This window comes from Sceloporus undulatus, chromosome 3, assembly GCF_019175285.1.
Source record: "Sceloporus undulatus isolate JIND9_A2432 ecotype Alabama chromosome 3, SceUnd_v1.1, whole genome shotgun sequence".
In the NCBI taxonomy this organism is placed as follows: domain Eukaryota; kingdom Metazoa; phylum Chordata; class Lepidosauria; order Squamata; family Phrynosomatidae; genus Sceloporus; species Sceloporus undulatus.
In genome coordinates this window covers 33,882,536-33,905,692 of record NC_056524.1, presented here as the reverse complement: position 1 = coordinate 33,905,692, position 23,157 = coordinate 33,882,536, and the positions used below count along the sequence as shown (strand labels likewise).

The window sequence follows — 23,157 nt, the reverse complement described above, 5'->3', positions numbered from 1 at the left end:
CTGACCAGATTGTTGGGATTGTAGTTTTCATATAAGAAATATATTTCTGAAGGGTAATTATAGGAATTATTTGTACTCCTGTCTGTTTTCTTGGTGAAAGTTACTTTAAGCTGCATCCACACAGCAGAAATAATTCATCTTGACATCACTTTAACTGCCATGGCCCAATGCTATGGAATTTTGTGAATTGTAGTTTGTTGTGGCACCAGAGCTTTCTGACAGAGAAGGCTAAATGTCTCACAAAACTACAGTTTCCAGAATTCCACAACACTGAGCCTTGGCAGTTAAAATAGTGTCAAACTGGATTATTTCTGTAGCCTTAATGAGGAAAAGTTACTTTAGTGACCAATATATGAGAAAAATGTTAATAATAGTGATATATAACTTTACCTTTGGGTAGTTGTATTGCTTTCACATTTAATTCTAATCATGTAAACCCACAGTAGTCTGTAGAGAGATTCCAGTGCAACTCGAGCCATTTTGGGATCCTTATTCTAAAACAATAAAACCCATACATAAATGTTTCTTTTCAAGGCCATCTGTTCATAAACCTCCAAATCTTCACTTTATTGACTAAGTATTACTCTGTTCCAGTTGGAGAGGCAAAATGCTGGCTAGATATAGTTCTCAAATGGATTCATAGAGGAATTGAGCTGCCATGTTTCTCCAACTGGGAGGACATCTGGGGCATTTAAAAGCATGGCCATTTTATTCACAACTGAAGTATACAAACTATTAAGGCTAGTGACAATACCACAGCAATAGCGCTTGGTGGCATCTTTATATGATATTTTGGCTAGGATAAATAAAATAATGCAGTTTAAATAGTACTGAAGCTTTCAAGGAATAAAGGGATTCAAATTGTAATATGAACAATTGGATAGTGGAACAATATAAACAAATCACTGATTCTACAGACTGCCTCAACAGAGTGGCATCCCGCTGTCCCTTTCAGCACTGGATAGGGCTATGGCCCCAATCTGGAGCTTTGCAGGCTGTAAAAGAAAAGGCAAAATGCCGCTCCTTATAAAGCCAGCAAAAAGGTACCCTTGCCACTGTGGCGGCATTTTTCAGCACTTCTTTCGGCATGTGGCGTATAAATGCCGCCAAAGGAGCACCATGACACCACCCACCATTCGGGCAGGTGGCGTGACGCTGGCATGGGGGCAGCATGGAGGCGTGCACTGTCTAAACGCCATGCCCCCACACCAGCACTTTAAGCCAGTCTGTACAGCCTCTAAGTTTCCAAACAGGAGTAAAGCTGCTAGACTGATCGTTTTGTACAACTTATTTTCAATTATTGTATATACAAATAGTGGTGGGATATGATAGCTATATAGCAAAAAGATAGTTGCTGAGAAACACGAGAGTGGTATCAGCATGTTCACAGGATCCTAGGATTTTTAGAAGCAAGGGCCTTCCCACCAGTAGCCACAGAATACAGTCATAGGGTGGGAAAGGGAAAAGATAAAACACAAGAATGGAGAACAAGAGTGGTGGGGGAATGGTAATGGAATGGTAATGGAATACCCTGAAAAAAGCAATGACTGGTACATTGAACTCAACACTGTTATAGATCACATGGATCTTTCTGATTGTGAATGATTTAAATAAAATCTCCCTTGTCTTTGTTGGTATAACCAAAACCTAAACACAATAACTTGGAAAACCTATGGATTTCAATTGATGGGAATTTTAGGATTACATTTGTCCCTCAAATCTTACATAGTAGCCTGGCTTAAGTTTTAGTGGTACAAAAGTGTTCCCCTGGAACACTTACAGTATTCCTTCATTCTTTGGTCCGAAGCTAACAAAAGGAGAAAAAATGTTAAGACATGGTAAATAACAACCTTCAAAAATGTCAAGATAATATGTAGCAGGTTGATGATACAAATGCCATGAGCTAATACATTAATAACAAAAGAAAACAAGAAGAGAGATACTAACTTTGAGATTGGACAGGCAGTTGTTAAGGAAAATATGCCATCTGTTTAAAAAGAACTGCTTCTGACTGACACAAAGCAGGCATGTTACTAGAGGATACAAAGCCTAAATAGGAGACAAAGACAACACTGAATTATTTGAATGACAACAAAAAAGGAAACTAATTTAGTACCAGATCCACAGTGAATACCAGAGGCCCATCTTTCTCTTATATACACCATCCAATATAAACACATTGTTCAGTATTATAAAGTTAAATGAACACTTCTCTGAAGCTGTTATGAATTTTTATGGCTACTTTGTATAAACACAGAATTAAATTTTCATTAGAACTATCAAATATTTCTATGCAGCACTATCCAGAATGCCAGAAGTGTAAGCCAACTTTAGGGAACAGTAGAAAGCTCCACAGAACATTCTCATGAAAAATGACATGCCTGTATCCAATGAAATCAATGAACTAGTGCAAGGCCCATTTGAACTAGGGCTTGCACATATTCAGGGCTAGTGCAAGGGTAGTATCAAGAGCCGTCATGGTGTAGTGGTTTGAGCATTATGTGTCTAGAGATCAAGGTTTGATTCCTCGCTCAGTCATGGAAACCCACTGGGTGACCTTGGATAAGTCATACTCTCAGTCCAAGAAACCCCTGTGAAAACCCCTTAAGGTTGCCATAAGTAAGAAATGACTTGAAGACACACAACAATAACAAGTATCCAATACAGTTCTTGTTGCACAAGTGCACATATTTGAACAGCTTTTTTGTTTTTATGTTCAACACTATTTAACTTATAACACCCAAGTTCCATTATATCATGGGATTTTTTTTTAATGTGGGGTGTTTGCTATATGGGGTGAATATCATTGTTTTATTATGGTTTTAATGTTTGTAATTTTAGATTGTGTTTTTGTGATGTTTTGATTGTTTTATTTTTGTAAGTTTTTAAAGAGTTTTTATTCGTGAGCCTCCTTGGGACCCTTTCTGGGAGAAAGGTGGCATAGAAATTAATTAAATAAATAAAATTATATAGAATACTCTATTGTAGCTATGCAATGGACACATATGATCACAGGGAGAGAAATGACACAATGTATATCAACACAATTTGCTTAATTTGAGCCATGTTGGCATCTCTGGGAGAATCAAATGTCTCAAGTAGAAGTTTGACTGTACTGGGGCCAAGAATAAGCTAGGAGAGTCAAAGCAGTACAATCTCAAGAGTGTATATTCAGAAATAAGCCCCATTAAGCTCAATAGGACATATTTCCATGTAAGGGTGCATAGGGCCAACTCTCTGACACTAAGCCAGTTGAAACATCATTGAATGATAGAGCTAATCCAATTCTTTTCTCAATGCAGGATGTTCAGCTAAATCATCTTCAGCAGGTAGTTGTCCTGTCTCTTTCTGAAGACATCCAGAGAAGGAGACCCAATGCTTTCCTTAGGCAACTAGTTTCATTGCCAAACTGCTCTCACTGTCAAGAAGTTCCTTCTAATGTTCTATTGAAATTTACTATCCTGTAACTTCAAACCATGACACCTGGTTCAACCCTTTGGGGAGCAGAAAACAGCCTTGCCTCCTCACCCCTGTCTAACACCCGCCCTACACACACACACACACACCTAGAAATATCAGAAATTATTAATGACTATCGTGCCCTGCCTAACTTTGTGTCAGCATAGTACTTCTTCCTTCAGATGGGGGAAGTTTGGATCTGACATAACTCGCTTCCTCCCTCACTCTATCCTTTCTCTGTCCCCTTCACTACTAACTCTTCTGACATCTGAGGTCAGTCAGCAAAAGAGTGTTATGCCAGCATAAGGGCAGTTCAGCTGGCGTAAGATGGAAAAAAGTACCTAACCATCCTTTCCTCATGGCTACTATTATGTGCTCTTCCTGTACTTCTTAAAAATATCCCACCTTCCTTCATGTTTTTCACTGCAGTGTTACTAACCTCCCACCAACTGCAATTACTTTCAACATCTAAATCTTGGAAGCAGAATACATTCTTCAAAATAAACAAACCAGTACACATTTACTTAACTTCTTTTTACATTTTAGTCTTTACATTTTTAGGCTCAGCCTACATTTCAACTTTAAATCTGTCTCATCAGAGTTGTAATCTTGGAAAAGGTGTTCATTTTTTCTTTTGGCAAAACATCAAAGTTAAAAGTAATTCCGTTTGGTGGATTTTATGATTACCATTAATAGATATAATCTAGTCACAGCTAGCCAGTCTTTAATCATTTCAGTGAGAGAGTGATTTGAATATCTCTCCCAGTGAAATTAATGACTTAAAAATCTTCATTATTGATCAGACAGGACATTACTATCTGCATGTGGAGGTAATACATAGTGCAAGTGTCACAAAACTAGCTTCTAGTTTGTAAGCTCATAATTGCAAGCTTCTTCTGTATATCTTTAGCAACTACTCAGCTAAATAAGGAGAGAACTATCATGTTAATTAAAACATAGAGAGCATGAAAGTGTGTAAATTTAACCAACTGTTACTAAGTCATCGATGACTGCAGGAACTCTTCTTTGCCCTTTTTTAATTAAGGTAAACAAAATACCTTTTTGTAAAGATCCATAGCTTCAAAATGGTTTAACAGAGTCATAATGTGGAATTACTCTGTTCCAGTTGGAGAGGCAAAATGCTTAAGGCATGCTGCGTCAATCTGACTCATATCTTCAGCTCTACTACAGCTTCCCAAAAATAAATGCTATGCCACTGTTAATTTCCCTAGAAGAACAGGAATCCTGCTTAGCAGATCAGAGGGCACTTCTGTTTTTTGGAGGTTGTCATATATTCTTCTGCTTGTAAAAAACATTGTTTAATCTCTGACAAGTCACAGACACTTTTTCCATCTCTCAGTCCTCATAATAATTTTCTGAATAGAGAAATAACAGGTGATGGAAGTAAAATAATGACAAATATGTTAAAGTCAAAAACCACCAATGTTACTAGAGTTGATAGATGAAAGCCAGACTATGTGTAAGTGAAAACAGATTTAGGGTGTAATATTTAAATATATATTAGGGGCTAAGCACCCTAAAAGCACCAGATCTTATCTGATCTTGGAGGCTAGGCAGGGTCAGTCATGTTAGTAGATGGATGGGAGACTGTCAACAATATCAGGTACCCTGGACTATATTTCATAGGAAGGAACTGGCAAACCTACCTCTGAATATTATGTACCTAAGAAAACTCTATAAAATTCATACTGTTACCACAGATGAACAGGCAACTTGAAGGCATATACACACACAGACACACATTTAAAGATATGAACTCTCATTTTTAAATAACTAAGGACCGGAATAGACAGACAAGAAGGGATGGCTTTAAGCTGAAGACAAATTGGGGCTGCAGCAAACACACACTGCAGCCCCAATCTACCTTGAACCCAGCCCAAAAAGAGCCACTCATTTTTGGATTGTGAAAGAGGCACCTTTCCCAGCCCCACCACAGCCCAAAGACAGCTTCAATATGCCCCAGCGGTGTGTGATGTGTAAATGCAGTGCTGCCGCAGAATCTTAAACCTGCCCAACTTCTGGGCAGCTTCAGGGAGGCTTTGGAGCATGCAACATATTAACACCGTGCTCCCAACCCGCCCGGACAGTGGCTTTAAAGGGCCATCTGTTCAGGCCCTAACTCAGATATAGAAACTTATAAGGGGACATTACTTTGGAAATATTCCTGAGAATGCTTTGAAACTTGCCTAGAGATATTCCTGACAAAGGATTTTAGCTTCAGCATTACTAACCAGTGAGTGCTTCTTTCGTGAAGAGAGTTCAAGCGTTGTGTCATAGAGACTTTCAACAAAGTTCCTCAGACAAGGGACATTCACTTCATTTTTAACAGCCTAGAAAGAGACCTCAAGTCAACATAAAGTTTTGTCTCAAGCTAGCTTTTAAAATCTAATTTGAAGATTTGAGTAAGAAAGAATAACTTACAGCAGCTACCGGGACAAGAATTTCAACAAACAATCCAGCTAAAGCATGCTTGATATCTTTGTCTTTAACTTCAAGGAAATAATGTGCACATTCCTAAAATAAAATAAAACAGAAAAAATGATGCATATGAGCAGAGTCTCTACACGTCTGTGTGCAAAAGCTGCTGTTTGTTTACATCAGGGGTAGAATTCATGAGGCTCTCCAGTTGTTGTTGGATTGTAACTCCCAGCATTCTTCACCATTAACTATTGTTGCTGGGGCTGGTGGACTTGTATTACATTATCTGGAGGGCTGCATGATTCTCACCCCTAGTTTAAATACTTAATAAATTTCTTTTTTCATTTAATAATTTTACTCAACTAAGTAATTGTGCAATCCTATATATATATATACACTCACAAAGTAATGCTCACTATTTTCAATGAGATTGGCTCCTAGGTGAGTGGATACCTACCCCAAAGTCCAGTTAAAAACTGGCAAAATATTTTCTTAACCATTTGTAGGTAAAACTTTGTGTGGTGGCAACTCGCTTTAAAAAAAACAGACTGCCTTTCCACTGCAGAATTAATGCAGTTTGACACCTCATTAACTGTCATTGTCAAATGCTATGGAATTCTGGGATTTTCAGTATTGTGAGATATTTAGTGTTCTGTCAGAAAACTCTGGTGCATAACAAACTGCAAATAATATACCAGGATTCCACAGGATGGAGCCATGATAGTTAAAGCAATGTCAACCTACAATAATTCTGCAGTGTAGCAGCAGCCTTAATAAATAATAAACTTTATTCTTATACCCTGTTTTTCTGCTGCAGCAATCAAGGTGGCTTAAATGACTAGAATATATTGGAATAATACATACTCTCAATAAATAAACTGACCCCCCCCCTTTGAAACAGGATTAAATACAATACTGTTTAAAAATTCAACCTGTTTAAATGACAGCAATTTTCTAGTAGAGGCAGTGGTTACATAAAATAGGGAGAGTACAGAAATTAAACTGAACTATTCTGGGAAGGACTGCTGGAAGAGATCCGTCTTAACAGCTTTTTTGAAGCTGTCTAGACTGGTTATTTGACGGATCTCCTCCGGCAAGGCATTCCAAAGTCTGAGAGCAGCAGCAGAGAACATCCTCTGGGAGGTTGCTGTTAGTCTGGTTTTTATGGGTTGCAATAAATTCCTCCAAGAGGACGTGAAGGTGCAGGGCAGATTGTACGGAGGTAGGCCATCCTGTTCAGAGAAGTATTCCCAGGCATTGCATGATTATAATTTGCTATTTGATGTTCTTTTTTGTTGCCTGTTTTATTGAACCATTAACTGTATTGCTATGTATTTTATATGTATTATCCTATTATTTCTTAGATTGTACGCCATAGGCAGGTTTACTCTTATATATTTATTGTTTTTATGTACAGCTCTGTGCAAATCTACAGCGCTATATAAATAATAATAATAATAATAATAATAATAGGTGATCCCTTATATAGGTTGGACCCAAGTCTTACATTGTAAACACTTCCCATTCATGTCTTCACTACAGCACCATTAGAGAGTAAAATGCACATAGCACCTAAATTAATAATTAGTATCCTATTGTCTTCACAGAGATTGCAACATTTTAAAAATACACCTGATACAGAGTTACATTACCTGCATAAACTGAAGAGAGGCTTCAAAATCCTCCACTGGATACATCTTTATGCGAAAGAATTTCATTCCCATTATTAGGCTGATAATACTCTGAACCACATAAGGGTTCTGTTCTTTATGCCGTAGCTCTTTTAATTCTGCCATAAATTTTTTCTTCACAGCTGGAAATCTGTAATGAAAAAGTTGCTATGGTAATTCTTTCAAAAGAGTATTTTGATAGTAAGATTAATTAGGTGAAGGTTCAGTAGGAAAATGGAAACTTGCAATTAAAAGGGAAATGTCTCCTAGAAACCCTATCATAAATTTGTCATGGAGAGAGAAATCCCAGAGATTCAAGCAGGATTCAGGAAAGGAAGAGGCATTGGGGACCACATTACAAACAAACGATGGCTAATGGAGCGTGTCAGGGAATTCCAAAAGAAGATCAGCATGTGCTTTATAGACTATAGCAAAGCCTTTGATTGCAAAGATCATGAAAGGCTATGGGATTCCCTTAAAGACATGAGAGTGCCAACACATCTGATAGTCCTGATGAGAAATCTGAACTCAGGACAAGAGGCTACTGTCAGAACAGAACATGGAGAAACAGAATGGTTCCCAACTGGCAAAGGAATCAGACAATTTAGTGATAGACTGATTCCATCTTTGTCGAATTATTGCAGCAATAAAATGTCTTCCCATTCCTTTAAGCCAGTGGTAGACAACATAACACCCTGGGTCTAATTTCATACATTCAGAAGGCAAGAGAGGCAGTGGCTGAAAATAAGAAGGATCTCTTCCTCCTCAATTGGTTGAGTGGGGAGAGTGATAAAACAAAGGTTGCACAGAAAGTGAAATAAAGTGAGCTCAAAATCCCACTTCTTCTAACATCTCTGTTCGGTTGGAAGAAATGAAAATATTTGTTGTCCCCAGAACTTTTCCCTATCAGACCCCTTCTATTCCATCCATGCTTTGAAAGCCAGGAAAAACTTTCTCAGTTTAAAATTTGGAAAAGTAAAAGACTTTATACAAAGAAAGATCTTTTCTTCAAGGGTAAACCTAAAAGCATGGAGGAACTCCTTATCAAACTAGCACCTTTTCATCCTAACTGGTTTCAGCTTTATCAGGTGAACTCCTTCCTACAAAAAATAATTAAAGATGATGAGACCCCACGCTCTCTAACAATGTTCGAGAACTGGTGTGCCTCATCACAACATATTAAAGGTCTGTCAGCTAAAATTTTATACTTCGCTCATAGAGGGGATTTAAGGTATGGCCTTGTTCGCAAAAGAGGCCAAGAATTAGACCCAAACATAACAATTCAAGACTCAGATTGGCAGAAAACTCTGGGGTTCCCCTCGTTTAAGAAAAAATCAAAGCTCATTAGGCAGTTCACCTTGATGTTAATCCACAAATGGTACTTCACCCCTGTCCAAATTGCTGGAGAGCATGTAGGGATAAGGGCACATACTTGCACATGTGGATGGAATGTGCCATAATCAGGCAATTCTGGTTGGAGATTATTTCAATAATCTCAGACGTTAAGAAACAAAATATCATATCTTGCCCAAGGAGTTTATCACATCGGGAAAACTGGAAGTTTGAAAGGGTAAGAACCTGTGATTATCCAGTGTATTAGGCACAATTGAATTATTGGTTTTCACATGATGTTGTGTGCAAACCACTAAGAATCCAACCAGAAAGAGACATGAACCAGCAATTAGTCATTTTCGGGAAAATATTGTGAATTCATTTCCGTTTCATTCACAATATCACTTTTTTGAGCAATTGCTCTAGTGTGAAAACTATTCAGTTTATTCACAGGATTCTCACAGTTTTTGTACTTGTTGCCAGATTTCACAAGATTCTTTCGGGCAAGTTTACTTCTGGTGCTGCTTTGTCATGTCCAGTTGTTGAGAGGAAAGCAGCCTTTTATGCTTTTTAAAACTTTCCTATGTTTTGGGTAATGTTTTGTTCTTTGTACTTAGGTTGGATACCATTAGGTATAGTATATTTTTATAAAGAAAATTGTGTAAAGAATTGTTTATTTCTCTGGGTGATTTTGTTTGCTGCTATGTATGCTCTGGTGACTTCTGGTGATGCAACTAATCTGTATGCACATGCAAAAACGCAATTCCCAAACCATTAACAGGATTTACACACATCTGTGTAAAAACCAAATGTGCATTCTACTTCTTGCTTTAGTAATGAACCACTAATGCATTATTGAGTTCTCTGTGTGAAAATTATTTGCACATTTGTGCGCTTCTGCTGGATGGGACGTTTTAATCACTATCAGGATGCAGGTACACATGGTCCCCATGTGATAAACTCCCAAGTCTTTTATTGCATTCACTCTTTTTAAATGTAAACAGAAATTTGAAACATAAAACACTAATCAGTTTTTTATGGCAACAACCAGGCTTGAAATTGCTAAAAATTGGCTAGCTGGTAACTTCTCTATAGAAAACTGGTGGCGTTGTGTGTGGGATGTACTGTTAATGGAAAAGTTGGTAGCTAGATCAAAAGCTTTAAAAACAAGACATTTCATAAATCTTTCAAGGAGAGCTGGTTCACTTTCTTGGACTATATGTTAACAACAATACCAATTGTCCAAACCCACCAGCTCATCACTTTGGTTTCTGGAAGGACATTATACAAGAGATTTCATAAAAGAATCATACTTTTATTCTAGCATTTGAAACACAGCTGCTACAGTTTGTTATGTTGTATTGTTGTTTTTATTTAATTCATGTATATTTTCTTGACTGACCTTCTACAATACAAACTTACTTGTTAAAAAAAAAGTGGGGGGAAGAAAAAGTGAAATAAAAAGTGAAGAGAGAGAGAGACAGACAGAAAGAAAATCCTTTCCATTCATGACTCTAGCTCCATCATTAATGGCATTAATGGCCCCTGATAGATTATCCCAAAGTTCTCCAACCCTGGTGCTTTAGGCTTCCCAGAGATTTCCTCAATGAATAAATAAAATGAAAGCTCCATAAAGCCCCTGTTGAATTACTTAGAACTCCTGAGGACAAAGAAGTTCTGTGCCAAGACACAGTTGATAAACAAAGTGCCATGAGTGAAATAATTTTCCTTCAATTTCTTTTGCAGCAAGAAAACACACACACTCTTAATCCAGAGCCAAAACTTTCTGAAAGAAAACTGTGAAACATTTCAGACTTAAATTACATCACTATTTAAAATACACTTACTTTGTTGTGCTAATACCCTCTTACTTCAGCATACAGATCTGCAACAATGTGCATATTTCCAGTGTTAGGACCAAGGTACCTACCAAGAGATGATGATGATGATGATGATGATAATAATAATAATAATAATATAATAAAATAATAATAATAAAATAATAAATTTATTTTATACCACTTTTCCAGATGATCAAAGCGGTGTACACAAAATTTAAAACCAGTTACAAACACATCATACAATAGATAACCAATAACACAATATACAATATACAAATCTAAAAAACAATCATTCAAAGGGGTGAGGCAGAAGGTTGAGAATCAAAATACACAACTCATTTCCGAGGGAAGGCTTGACAGAAGAGGAAATTTTAGCCTCTTGAATGTTTCCAGGGGGTGATCACGTGGAGTTCTTGGGAAGACTGTTCAGATTGTGGGCCGCTACTGAGAAGGCACTCTGGGATGTAGGCATTTTAGATGATGGAATTCTAGCAAGTTTTCCCGGTTGTTCGAGTGTGCGGAGCGGATTATTGGGGAGATCAGTCCCTAAGTAACTTGGGCCCAAGCCATGTAGGGCTTTAAGGTAAAAAAAACAACACCCTTGTATTGTGCTCGGAAGGCGATAGCAGCCAGTGCAGTCTTTCAGAATAGGTTTATATGGTCAAACCTGGAAGCACCGGTGACCAATCTGGCTGCCATGTTTTGACTAGCGAAGCTTCCGGGCTTGGTTACAAGGGTGCCCATGTAGAGTGCAACAGAAATCTAAGCGAGAGGTTACCAGAGAATGTACCACAGTTTCAAGGTCCCTTGGCCCAGGTAGGGTCGCAGCTGGCGTATCAACTGAAGTTGATAGCAAGCACTTTGACGCTCATCTACTTGAGATGTCAACTGCAGGGACGAATCCAGAAGTACTCCTAGAATGCGAACTTCTCTTCAGGGAATGTGACCCCGTCCAGGACAGGGGACAAATTTACTCCCGGACCTGGGGAACTATCACATAACTTCCATTTCTCTGGATTCAAACTGAGTTTGTTTCCCTCATCCAGCCAATTACGACTCCAGCAGGCAGAGGAGAGACCTCATCCTTAGTCATGAATCAGTCGGAGACACAGAGAAGCTATTTGGGTGTCATCGGCATACTGATAACACCGTCCCCGTGTTCCGGATGATCTCTCCCAGTGGTTTCACGTTACAAAGTTAAACAAAGTGGGGGACAGAATCGCTCCCTGAGGGACACCAGATGTGAGTTCCCTCTTAGAGGAGCAATGTCTCCCAACTGCAACCATCTGGAATTGCCCAAGAGGAGGATCGGAACCAATGAAGGCAGTGCCCGATACCCAAACTCTTCAGGCGTTCCAGAAGAACGTGGCAATGGTATCGAAAAGCCGCTGAGATGTCCAAGAGCACCAAACAAGGTCACACTTCCCCTGTCGTACCAGTGGAGATATCGACTAAAAGCGACCATGGCAGTCTCAACTCAATAACCCGCTCCGAAGCAGTTTGAAATGGATCCAGATAATCGGTTTCATCCAAGACAGCTTGTATGGAAGGCAAACCGCTCTCTCGATCACCTTACCTAAAAATGGCAATAGTGAAACTGGCATAGTTGTTTTATCAGGGGTCCAGGAAGGGTTTTTTAGCAACAGTTTGACTGTGCTAATTTTAAACTAGATGTAACCTTTACCCTCTCTGAATGTGATTATGCGTTGCAATAATGATCAATTGGAATGGTTAGGAATATATGGCATCTTGCACCAACTCCAGATAATAAGCACAATAAGGCTTAGGTTAACATTAGGATCCTAAATTACTCTTACCATTAAACAATGTGCATACACTTAGTTTAGCCTCTTTTGTATGGGCAAGTTGAAAACAGAGGTGAGATGGCATGCATCCCCTATAGACTAAATAGCACTTCACTATTTCTAATAGGCTGTGAGTAGTTCTATGGAGGTATAGTGAGAACAGTTAACATCCTCATTAAAATACAACCCTCATGTTTCTCTGGGGGAAACCATGGCAGTTAAATTAATATAAAACTGTATTAAAATTTTGCTGTGTGGATCAGGGGTGGCTGGTGAATTCAGTCAGGATTTTACCAACACTTCTCCTGTAGTTGTTCCAAGTTGAGCAGCAGTTTAACTCTGGTTTAGCACCAGCAGAGCTCCTGTTCACTTTGGGGCAGCTGCAAAATAGCTGCAGTAAAATCAAGAGTGCATTTAATGACCCTGCAGTTACTGATCACCAGTTATCACTGGCATAGATGTACCTGAAAAGAGGTTTTTGCTCCCAGAAATTACAGAAATACACAATTTGGGAACATGCCTATACAGTATACTCCTATTTCAAAGGTTGTTCTGATCCTAACCTTAGCTTCTCTCACAGCTATAGTTCTAACTGTTGAGCTAAAATAACAATTCTTTCCAACATGGCATAATCTTTGAAACTGCATATAAGCGCCTTACCCTTCTTTGTATTTAAAGTGCTTAAAAGCCAAATTAATAACATCGTGCACCAAGCCATCTATTACAGGATGCAGCTGAATCTGAAAAACAAGCAAACAAACAAGCTAGCAAAATACATACCTGTGTATAATATCTATAGCTTGCATTTGTCAAGGACACACAATTTTCTGAATAACCACTGGATCTCTCCTCTCAGTTGCAAAAGGAATGATAAAATACTCAAAGGACTTACTCCTCCACTCTGAGTCCTTTAACACTATGTTCTGACTTCACTTTAACAGCCGTGGCTGCACCCTAAGAAGTTCTGAAATCCCCAATTTAAGGAGGGGCATTTAGAATTCTCAGCCAGAGAGCTCTGATATCTCACCAAACTACAACTCCCAAGATTCTATAGAATATAGCCATAGCAGTTAAAGTGGAATTACTGAGCTGTAACTGTGTAGTGTCAAACTCTTGGTTACAAAAGTGGTTTGATAAATTTTTTGGACTATCTTCAGTCAAGGTATTTGGAAATAATATGTGAAATAGGCTGAGTCTGGGAAAGGTTTTGTTTGTTTGTTTGTTTGTTTGTTTACAACAAGGTTGCCCCTGCCCCAAGTGAAGATAACAGTGATAGCATTTTGAAAAAACAGAAATAACATTGGTTATATATATTTTTTTGCAGAAAAAATGTAAAAGCAGTCCTTAGGACTGGAATGTGGCTTTGGCGCAGCTTCTAACCTCTTAAGATGCATGCATCATTTAAACAGCATACCTCCAAAGTGACCCGAACCAGCTTTATTTTGTCCTTTTTGTATGGGCTCACAGGCCCATTACAGACCGCCCAAAAGGGGTGGTCTCAGGCCGCTGCCGGTTGCAGCATGGAGGAGTCGCAGCAACCAAACCATGCGACTCCTCCGCGCTGCATAGAAGGAGTGTGAAAATCGCGCTCCTTCCGGCAACTCGGAAGAGACGCCGCAAGTGCCAAAGCGCGCACTCGTGGTGTCATTTCCGGGCTGCGACATGCGGACACAGAGCGTCCGTTACGTCATGTGGAACGGCTGCCGCCATTTGTAATGGAGTCTGTCCATGATAGGGTAAGGGGCGTCTGGAAGAGACGCCCCTTTTTCAAAATGGGACGTCCTAAGGACGTCCCTTATGGCGGTCTGTAACCCGCCATAGTTTCAGTAATATGGCAGTAGACATTAAAAACAACAACACAAAAACACTGAAATTCCCAACCACCTTCTTTCATAATATATTATGGATACAGAATTAACTTCAGGGAGTGATCAGGAAAAACTATTACTTTCAATGCAATTAATTTTTTACCAATTAATAGGTAATTCAATTCCCTTGAAAGTAATCTTTATGGAAGTTTATTCCATTGTTTCCAAGGTCATTGTGTTTAATAATTCAGGTGTTAAGATTTAATTATATATTTGTAAATGACATACCTGTTTCAATACCTCTATTAATACTAAAGAAAAAATAAAATCAATAGCAAGATCTCTTCTTTCCATTAAATAATCACGCTGCTGTTCATCACTGAAAGAACAGACAAAAAGGTTAATCAGATTTCCCCATTCAGCTACATGTTTTATTTTTACAAGCATATAATGGCTTGGATAAAATTAATCCCAATAAATTAACTGGTTATTGCTATTGGGCTATATTGCTGTTCCTGCCAAACATATTGGGTCAAAAATATCCCATGTCGTTTTTCAATTACTCACAACACTGGCTGGAGAACTCTTGAAACTATAGTTTTGAAAACTAACCATTCTAAGCTCTGTATAAGCAGGACTTATATGGAGACATATAACATAAACTCAGGAGCATACCTTTTCGATTTAGTGCTTGTTCTTGGTCTGTATTCATGAGATTCATCTTCGATGCCATTTTGTCTTTTGTACCAGTCAAACAAAGTGCGCAGAATGGAAGGTAGACAATACTCTGAAAGTGAGCTCATTGAGCTTATTACCTGCAAAAGGCGTACTGATATTAAAAAGTATGTAGGAATTGTGTGCTAAAGAATCTGTCATAAACTTTTACTAATCATTCATTTAGTTTTTAAATCTGACTTCAAGTTTAGTTTTTGCCAGGTATTTTCTTTCTTGAGGGTAGAGCAAAGGACTGAGAAAGAAAGGAATCATATTTATATTTTTATCTACTGGAAATTCTCTTAGGCAATATTTCAGAGAAAGGCAATGGTAATTCACCTCTGACTATTCTTTGCCCAAAAAACAAAACAAAACAAAACAAAACAAAAACCCTATAAAATTCACGAGCCCCAATAAGTCAACAGGTGATCTGAAAACATATGCATATGGCCGCTCCTTACTTATCAGACCTTCTTTCTCCTCACCTTCCCACCAGGGCCCTCCGTTCTGGTAGTCAAGGTCTGCTGTCCCAGCCCAAGATTTCCTCTGCCCCATCTCGGATTCGCCCCTTTTCACTTGCTGCCCCTCCCTCCTGGAACCTTCTTCCCCTGCAAGCAAGGGCCATCACTTCTTTAACCAGCTTCAAAACAGAGTTGAAGACCATCCTGTTCAGAGAAGCGTTCCCAGGCATCGCATAATAGTCGCTTGCTATTTGATGTTCTTTTGATGCCTGTTTTATTGAACCATTTCCTGTATTGCTATGTATTAGCCTACTAGCCCCACCACCTTTCCCTTCTCCTTTTATGTCATGTCTTTTTAGATTGTAAGCCTGAGGGCAGGGAACCGTCTAATTAAAAAGATTGTATGTACAGCGCTGTGTAAATTTACAGCGCTTTATAAATAAAGTTTAATAATAATAATAATAATAATAATAATAATAATATGATGCACATGTCAAAGCTCTCTCAAGATAATCTATAAAAGAAAACATAACTCCAAATTCTAAAGTATAATTCAGTTGCAATGTCGCCAGTCCATGATCTGCCTCTTCCTATCCACATGTCATCTAGTAGCAACATCTTTATTAAAACAACCATAATTATTTATAAAAGATTATTTACACCATGCAAAAAAACCACATCCTTACTTAAAATGCCTTGCTAATTTCTACTGCAGAACAGAACATGCATTTACACAATAATTTATAAAATACAGTATGTATAATATTATTTAATAAAGATAATAAAATACAATTTTAACAATCCACACAGAAGGGACAAAGGCATTAGGAGAGGGAAAATAAACCAAGAAAACAAAGGAAAATACACATTTATTTATTATTTATTTAAGTTCAGCTATAGCAGGCTATGTCCCATTGTGGAATAGCCGTCTGAGTGTCAGATCATGATTCTGAAAACCAGGGTTCGATTCCCAGCTTGGTCATGAAACTCACTGGGCAAGTCACATGCTCTCAGGGGAAAGCCATGGCAAACCCCCTCTAAGCAAATCTTGCCAAGAGAACCCCATGATAGATTTGCCTTAGTGTTTCTGTAAGTCAGAAATGACTTGAAGGCACACAGCACACACATAGCAGGGAATGGAGTGATTATTCAACTGGCTACAATTAAAAGGCAGGTTTTGACTGTACCTGGCAACAACACATCTTTTCCCATTACAGCGGGTCCTACCCCTAAGCGAGAGATCCGTTCCGGATCCCCCACGTAAGGAGAATTCCATGCATGCTCGCGTCCCATTGGAAACAATGGGGCACATGCTCGTGGTGCAAGTGCCATTTGCCCAATTGCCGCACGGCTTCAGAGTAAACTTGAAGTCACGTATGGTGCAGGCGCACTGTACTTTTGTTTACTGTAACCCACTTTCCCTTCTTAGCTGTATAAGGACAAAGTAAACAAGACACAGAAAAAACGAGATTAGTCTGCCTGCTTTTTCCCATTCAAAAGAACTGATGCCTCTTCCCCAAACAAACAAATCACCATATTACTATGTATTTTTACTGTGATTTCTTATTTAATTTGCATCATGTGATTTCCCTTAAAGGAAGACAAAGGCAAATTCCCATCTGAACAAATCTTGTCAAGAAAACTCCATGATAAGTTTTCCTCAGGGTCGCTAAAAGTTAGAAATGATTTGCAAGTACACAATAACAATGTATGAAAATGTGTTTATCCCATGAAGAGAAATTTAGAGATATGCCTTTCTTTCAGGAAGGAACGAACACTTGGAGATTCAATTATGGATCTTTTGTATTCTGCAAAACCAGAGGTGACACGCAGTTTCTTTTGAAAAAGGTCCCTCCTGGTCTTATATTGTATAATTGGGGGGTTGGAGGGGCTTTGTTGTTTTACACTGTTTTTATATTTTCTGTACACCGCTATGATCTCCAAGGAATAGCGGTATAATAATAATAATAATAATAATAATAATAATAATAATAATACATCACCAAGTGGGCAACGATATGATAAAAGTGTCCCAACATGAGGTAATCTGAGTAGAATCTGTATGGATGTGTGTATGTGAGGATGGTGTGGAGTATGTGGATCTCTGGACCCCAGGTATTTACCTACTTCTGCTGCAAGGTTTCTTCCTCCAGACCTATGGAACTAGTAGGTTCTGGAATTTCCTTTCTGCCATGGGACTCTGTCCCCAACACATTCTCTTGCTATGAGACTATCTAAACACTCCATTTCTCTAAACTACTTTAAAGAGAGCTTGCAGCCAAGCAATGCAGGTTGCCTGGTGACTGTTTTTTGTGTACATTTATTCTTGTGAAGGTCTGTGCTACTTGAATGTGATAAAGGATGGCAAGTGTATATGTTTTTAAAAAGTGGTAGCAACAAAATTGACTTCTGAGCATTTGTTTACCCATCAATACTGCACCTTTTAAGAATTGTGTAATGGTTTGTGTATTGGACTAGGACACTGGGAGACCAGAGTATGAATCCCCACTTAGCCATGAAAACCTACTGGGTGACCTTGGGCAAGTCACACTGTCTCTCCATCAGAGGAAGGCACAGGCATAAATTCTGCTAAGAAAACCTTGTGATAGGGTTGTCTAAGGGTTTGCCATAAATGAGAAATGACTTGGAGGCACACGATAACTGCACCTTTTCACTGGCAATGCAACTTCACTGGTATTCTACCAGGAAGATTTTGTTATAGATTTATTTAGCCTTCACTTTGCACACTATTCTTCATCAAGGCAGCTGTACGCCTCTCAGGATGAGTTTGCTAAGCAAGGTATGTGTAACTCACTGGGAAGAGGCCAGCACATGCCACTCCACCTACTGATTCCCAAATTACTGAGCAGTGTGCCAAAGGTAATGCAAACTAAATACACATAGGCTTTATGTCCTCTGTTATATTTACACAGGGTGTCTTTAGCTTTTTAAATCTTTCTGTCGTTGGTCTTGTATGGCAGGAAGGAAGGGTGGAATTTGTAGAGACTGGCTCTCAGAATACAGGAAGGGAGGAAAGTCTAGTCAGCAAGCTGGTTACTCAACTCCTCCATTTATTGGAATCAAAGCCAGTGGTGAGATGAATTCTAGCTCTGTATTGCTGCTGGAGGGGAGTGTGCAGATGTACAAATGTGTCCTTGTTGCACAAAAATGATCATGTTCTTCCATCCAAAATGAATTTCATAGCATACAGCCTGAAGATACTAGGTCCACACAAGCACTGAGCTGTTTAAACACCCTGCTCATAGGGCATTTAAAGGGGTCTATACATATGCATTCTTTATAGCTATTTTGGCAGAACTTGCAAAAAACAAGTAAACTATGCCTGAAGCTTCTCTATTTAATATTCATAATGCTAAAAAGTGGCCAATTAAACAGTCGAAATAGAAATTAAACAGTCAAAATGTTAATAATCGATAAACACATCTGCATACCAAAAGAACTAGACATGAAAATACCAGCCATTATTGTTTACTCACACATTTGCACCATTCACATATTATGGTGGAGGTATGGTGGTTGGCATCTAGTATTCATGTAAAATGGGGTGGAAGGGCACCTCACCTCCATCCATTCAAATGCCTTAGAGGCTGTGCAGAAGGGCTGGAAATGTATGGGCAAAGCCTGTGTTTTTCTGCCCCAGGGCTCAACTTGGATCAGTCCCAGGCTGGTGCAGGGATGGGCAGATGTTTATAGGCCTGCTCATTCTTGCACCACAGATCCAGTACTGCTGTATGCCCCTTATCTCCAGCCGTTGTTGCTGCATGTGAGTAGACCCACATTACTGCATCTGATGTTGAAACGGGGTGCCTGGCTGCAATATCATTTACACATCAGATACGGGTCTATTCAGGTACAGCAACAACAGAATGAAGAAAGGGGTGAGCAGGGCTGTCTGGTCAGCCATGGTTTGCTGCAGAGTTTCCATGAAACTCCACAGCAAACTGTGGGTCAATGTGACCTGCACTAAGGTATTTTTGCCCTGAGATTGGGCCAGATCCACTGCATCCATATCCAGTCTGGCTGCATCCATGTCCAGTGTCCAATCCTGCCTCCGGTTTTGGCCTGGCTCACCCAAACAGAACAACACAAGGCTAGGGGGAACCCAGGCCTTTTAGTCCATGCAGATAACCCCCTAGACACTTTCTTCCCAGGTCAGTTTACTTCCAATATTGGGGTGGGTGGGAGTGTCAGAGTATAACATAACTTAAAATTACTTTTCACACTACTGCTCTTAGAATCCCACATCTGGCAGGGGGAATTATGGAGGCTGTAGTCCAAAATAACTACTACAAATACTTACACACACATCTTCCCTGTAAAAATTAGACCACATCCCAATCAGAGCACATCCCATATCACAAATGGAGCACAAATAAATAAATGTGGCTGCCCCTGTTGCTCCCACTTAGAATATCAGATTTTCCATTTTTGTGTGATTGTTGTTGATGTTTGCTCACTTCATTTATAGCCCCCCTTTCCCCCCTACACAGAGACTCAAGGCAGCTTACAAATTAAAACAAATGCATTATAGTTAAAACATACAAAAGGTGAACATCAAAATAGAATTTATACCATATTTTTATACTGTAATAGCTGGTTTAGTGTTTTATACTGTTTTTATACTGTTTTAATCTAATGTGATTCTTAAATTTTGTAAATGATATCTTCTGTAAATAAATTTTCTTTAAATAAATTTCCTTATTACTCTTTACTCCTTACAAAAGGTGAACATCAAAACAGAATCAAAATATTAACAGTATTATAAACAGTTTAAAACATGCAATTAAAATAATGAAAAGCCATTTCAAAAACAGTTTAACTTACTCAGTTAAAAACACTACAGCCTCCTATTTTAAAACTTCTTTATGAAGAACAATCCCTGCTCTAGTGTGCTCATGGCTCCTCCATGTGCACAAAGGCTTCTTTACTCATTGTTGTGTTAAGGATGCTTCCTCATACACAAACCACATTCCCCACTGGACCCTTGACATTTAAGAAGTTATGTAACTTGTGGCATCTGTGTGTGAGCACTAAACCAGCTATTTAATATGACTATCAAAATGATCTTTCTGTAGATTGATTGTTCCTGTGAAAAAAGTGGGCCTTGGGGCCAAATTAGGCCCTGGTCAGCTACTTTCTTTCTGCTTTCTTTCTTTTCTTTCTCTGTCTTTCCCATTCACACATAAAGTAAAAGGTGGGCATCTGATTTTCACAGGAAAGGAAGTACAGTGGTAAAAGAAAATAAGGCTTTCCATCTCCTCCCATGCCATGCTTCCTTACCCACTATTACCTGTTAATAATTTGTACTACTATGTCAGTTTCTCCTGAGAGCACATACTCTTCTATACTATAGAATAGCTATCATTTTATGTCAATAACGGGATGATTAACACTTGAGCATGGATAATGTAAATCAATATGATGTCGTAGCACAGATAGAAGAAGTTAAAAATGTATGCAGCAGTTTATGATACAGAGTTGGCTCATCAGATGGTATTCTATCATAAAGACATAGGAATGATTAGTGAAAGTTTGAACTAGGCTACTAGAAAATTATTCCAACAAATATATCTAAGACATAATTTTCTTTACTTTCAATTCCTACTTGTTTATTTCCTTTTACTCTTAGTATTGCTTTAGCTTTGTTTTGGTATTTTTTAAAAATTTCTTGGTACACTTAGGGAAACACCTACACCAATCACCAGGAATCTGGGTGGGTTACAACAGTAAAAATGCATTAATAATACAATAAAATACTATTTGATCCTTTCCCTACCCCCCCCCCTAATATTAAAACTACAATTAAACAATCAAAGTTTAAAAGCAATAAAATGCTATACAGCATTAGGTTAAAATTAAAAACAATTTGGCGAGCAGAGAGATATACATCACAGAACTGAGATCATATTCATAAACATACACAAATATGACCAATATCCCTTCCTTTTGGTCCACGTGAGAACCAATGATACTGCAAGACACAGCCTGCAGAACATCAAAAGGGATTATGAGGCGCTTGATAGGAAGCTGAAAGGAATGGATGCACAGGTTGTCATCTCGTCTCTTCTGCCAGTTGAAGGGCACAGTCCAGGAAGGGAGAGGAAAATAGCAGATGTGAACAACTGGCTTCGCAGATGGTGTCGCTGAGAACAATTTGGATTCTTTGATCATGGGCTGCGGTTCCATGAGGAGGGACTTCTTGCAACAGACGGGTTGCATCTCACGTCAGTTGGAAGAAATGTTTTTGCCAACAGTCTCAAGAACTTGATCAGGAGGGCTTTAAACTGAGTTGGTGGAGAGCATCTTGATAAAAATTAAAGGGCAGGGAAACAACAGGGATGTTACGGTGGGAGTCTACTACAGACCCCCAAGTCTGACTGAGGAATTGGATGATATCTTTCTAGAACAGATGACCACACAGTCAGAAAAGAGAGATGTAGTAGTGATGGGCGACTTCAACTACCTTTATATTTGCTGGAAGTCAAACTCAGCAAAATCCTCAAGGTCTAGCAAATTCCTCACTTGCCTGGAAGACAATTTCATGGTCCAAAAGGTGGAAGAGGCAACAAGGGGGTCAGCTATTTTAGATCTGATCCTAACCAACAAGGATGACTTGGTTAATGGGGTGCAAGTGGTGGGATCCTTAGGTGGAAGTGACCATGTTCTCCTGGAGTTTGTTATACAATGGAAAGGAGAAGCTAGGCATAGTCAAACACTCATTCTAGACTTTAGGAGAGCGGATTTCAGTAAACTTAGAGAAGTATTGAGGGTGATCCTGTGGTCAGAAATACTAAAAGGGAAGGGAGTTCAAGATGGATGGGAGTTTCTCAAAAGGGAGATACTGAAGGCACAATTTCAAACAGTTCCAGTGAGAAAGAAAAACGGGAGGTGTCTCAAGAAACCAGGATGGATGACTAAGGAACTTTCAACTGAGCTGAGTTTGAAACGGAATATGTGTAAGAAATGGAAAGGGGGGGGGATCACAAAAAAGGAATTCAAAGAAATAGCAGGCATGTGTAGGGGTAAAGTCAGAAAAGCTAAAGTGCAGAATGAACTCAGGCTTGCTAGAGAGGTTAAAAAGAATAAAAAGGGATTTTTTGGATATGTCTGCAGTAAAAGGAAGAAGAAGGAAATAGGAAGGCCGCTGCGTGGAAAAGATGGCAAAATGCTAGGTGGGGACAGAGAAAAGGCAGAATTACTCAACACCTTCTTTGCCTCAGTCTTCTCAGAAAAGGAAAAGGGTGCTCAACCTGAGGATAATGGAGCAGAGGACAGAATAGGGGAATTTCAGCACAGAATAAGTAAAGAGATGGTAGAGGAATACCTTGTTAATCTAAATGAATTTAAGTCTCCAGGACCAGATGAACTACATCCAAGGGTACTAAAAGAGCTGGCAAATGTAATATTGGAGCCATTGGCAATCATATTTGAGAACTCCTGGAAAACAGGAGAAATCCCAGCAGACTGGAGGAGGGCAAACGTTGTCCCCATCTTCAAAAAAGGGGAAAAAAGAGGATCCCAACAATTATCGTCCAGTTAGTCTGACATCAATACCAGGAAAGATTCTGGAGCAGATCATTAAACAGAGAGTCTGTGAACATCTAGAA

At 38.9% G+C, this 23,157-nt stretch overlaps 1 protein-coding gene across 4 annotated transcripts in view; it reads right to left on the bottom strand.

Annotated features, from left to right (window-relative positions):
* Positions 1-23,157, bottom strand: part of FRY (FRY microtubule binding protein) — a 225,898-nt gene that overhangs the window by 124,197 nt on the left and 78,544 nt on the right. For 3 of the 4 annotated variants that reach the window (XM_042460591.1, XM_042460590.1, XM_042460589.1), the window contains exons 1-5: positions 7,551-7,713; positions 5,902-5,994; positions 5,712-5,810; positions 1,948-2,049; positions 391-494 (exon numbers count right to left, since the gene is read on the bottom strand). In XM_042460591.1, coding sequence (XP_042316525.1) covers positions 391-494; positions 1,948-2,049; positions 5,712-5,810; positions 5,902-5,994; positions 7,551-7,694 — 542 coding nt within the window. In that variant the 5' untranslated portion in view covers positions 7,695-7,713. Of the gene's footprint in view, positions 1-390; positions 495-1,947; positions 2,050-5,711; positions 5,811-5,901; positions 5,995-7,550; positions 7,720-8,857; positions 8,876-10,763; positions 10,827-13,206; positions 13,287-14,642; positions 14,734-15,029; positions 15,170-23,157 lie in introns of those variants that run through there. The other variant, XM_042460592.1, reaches the window with a different exon arrangement.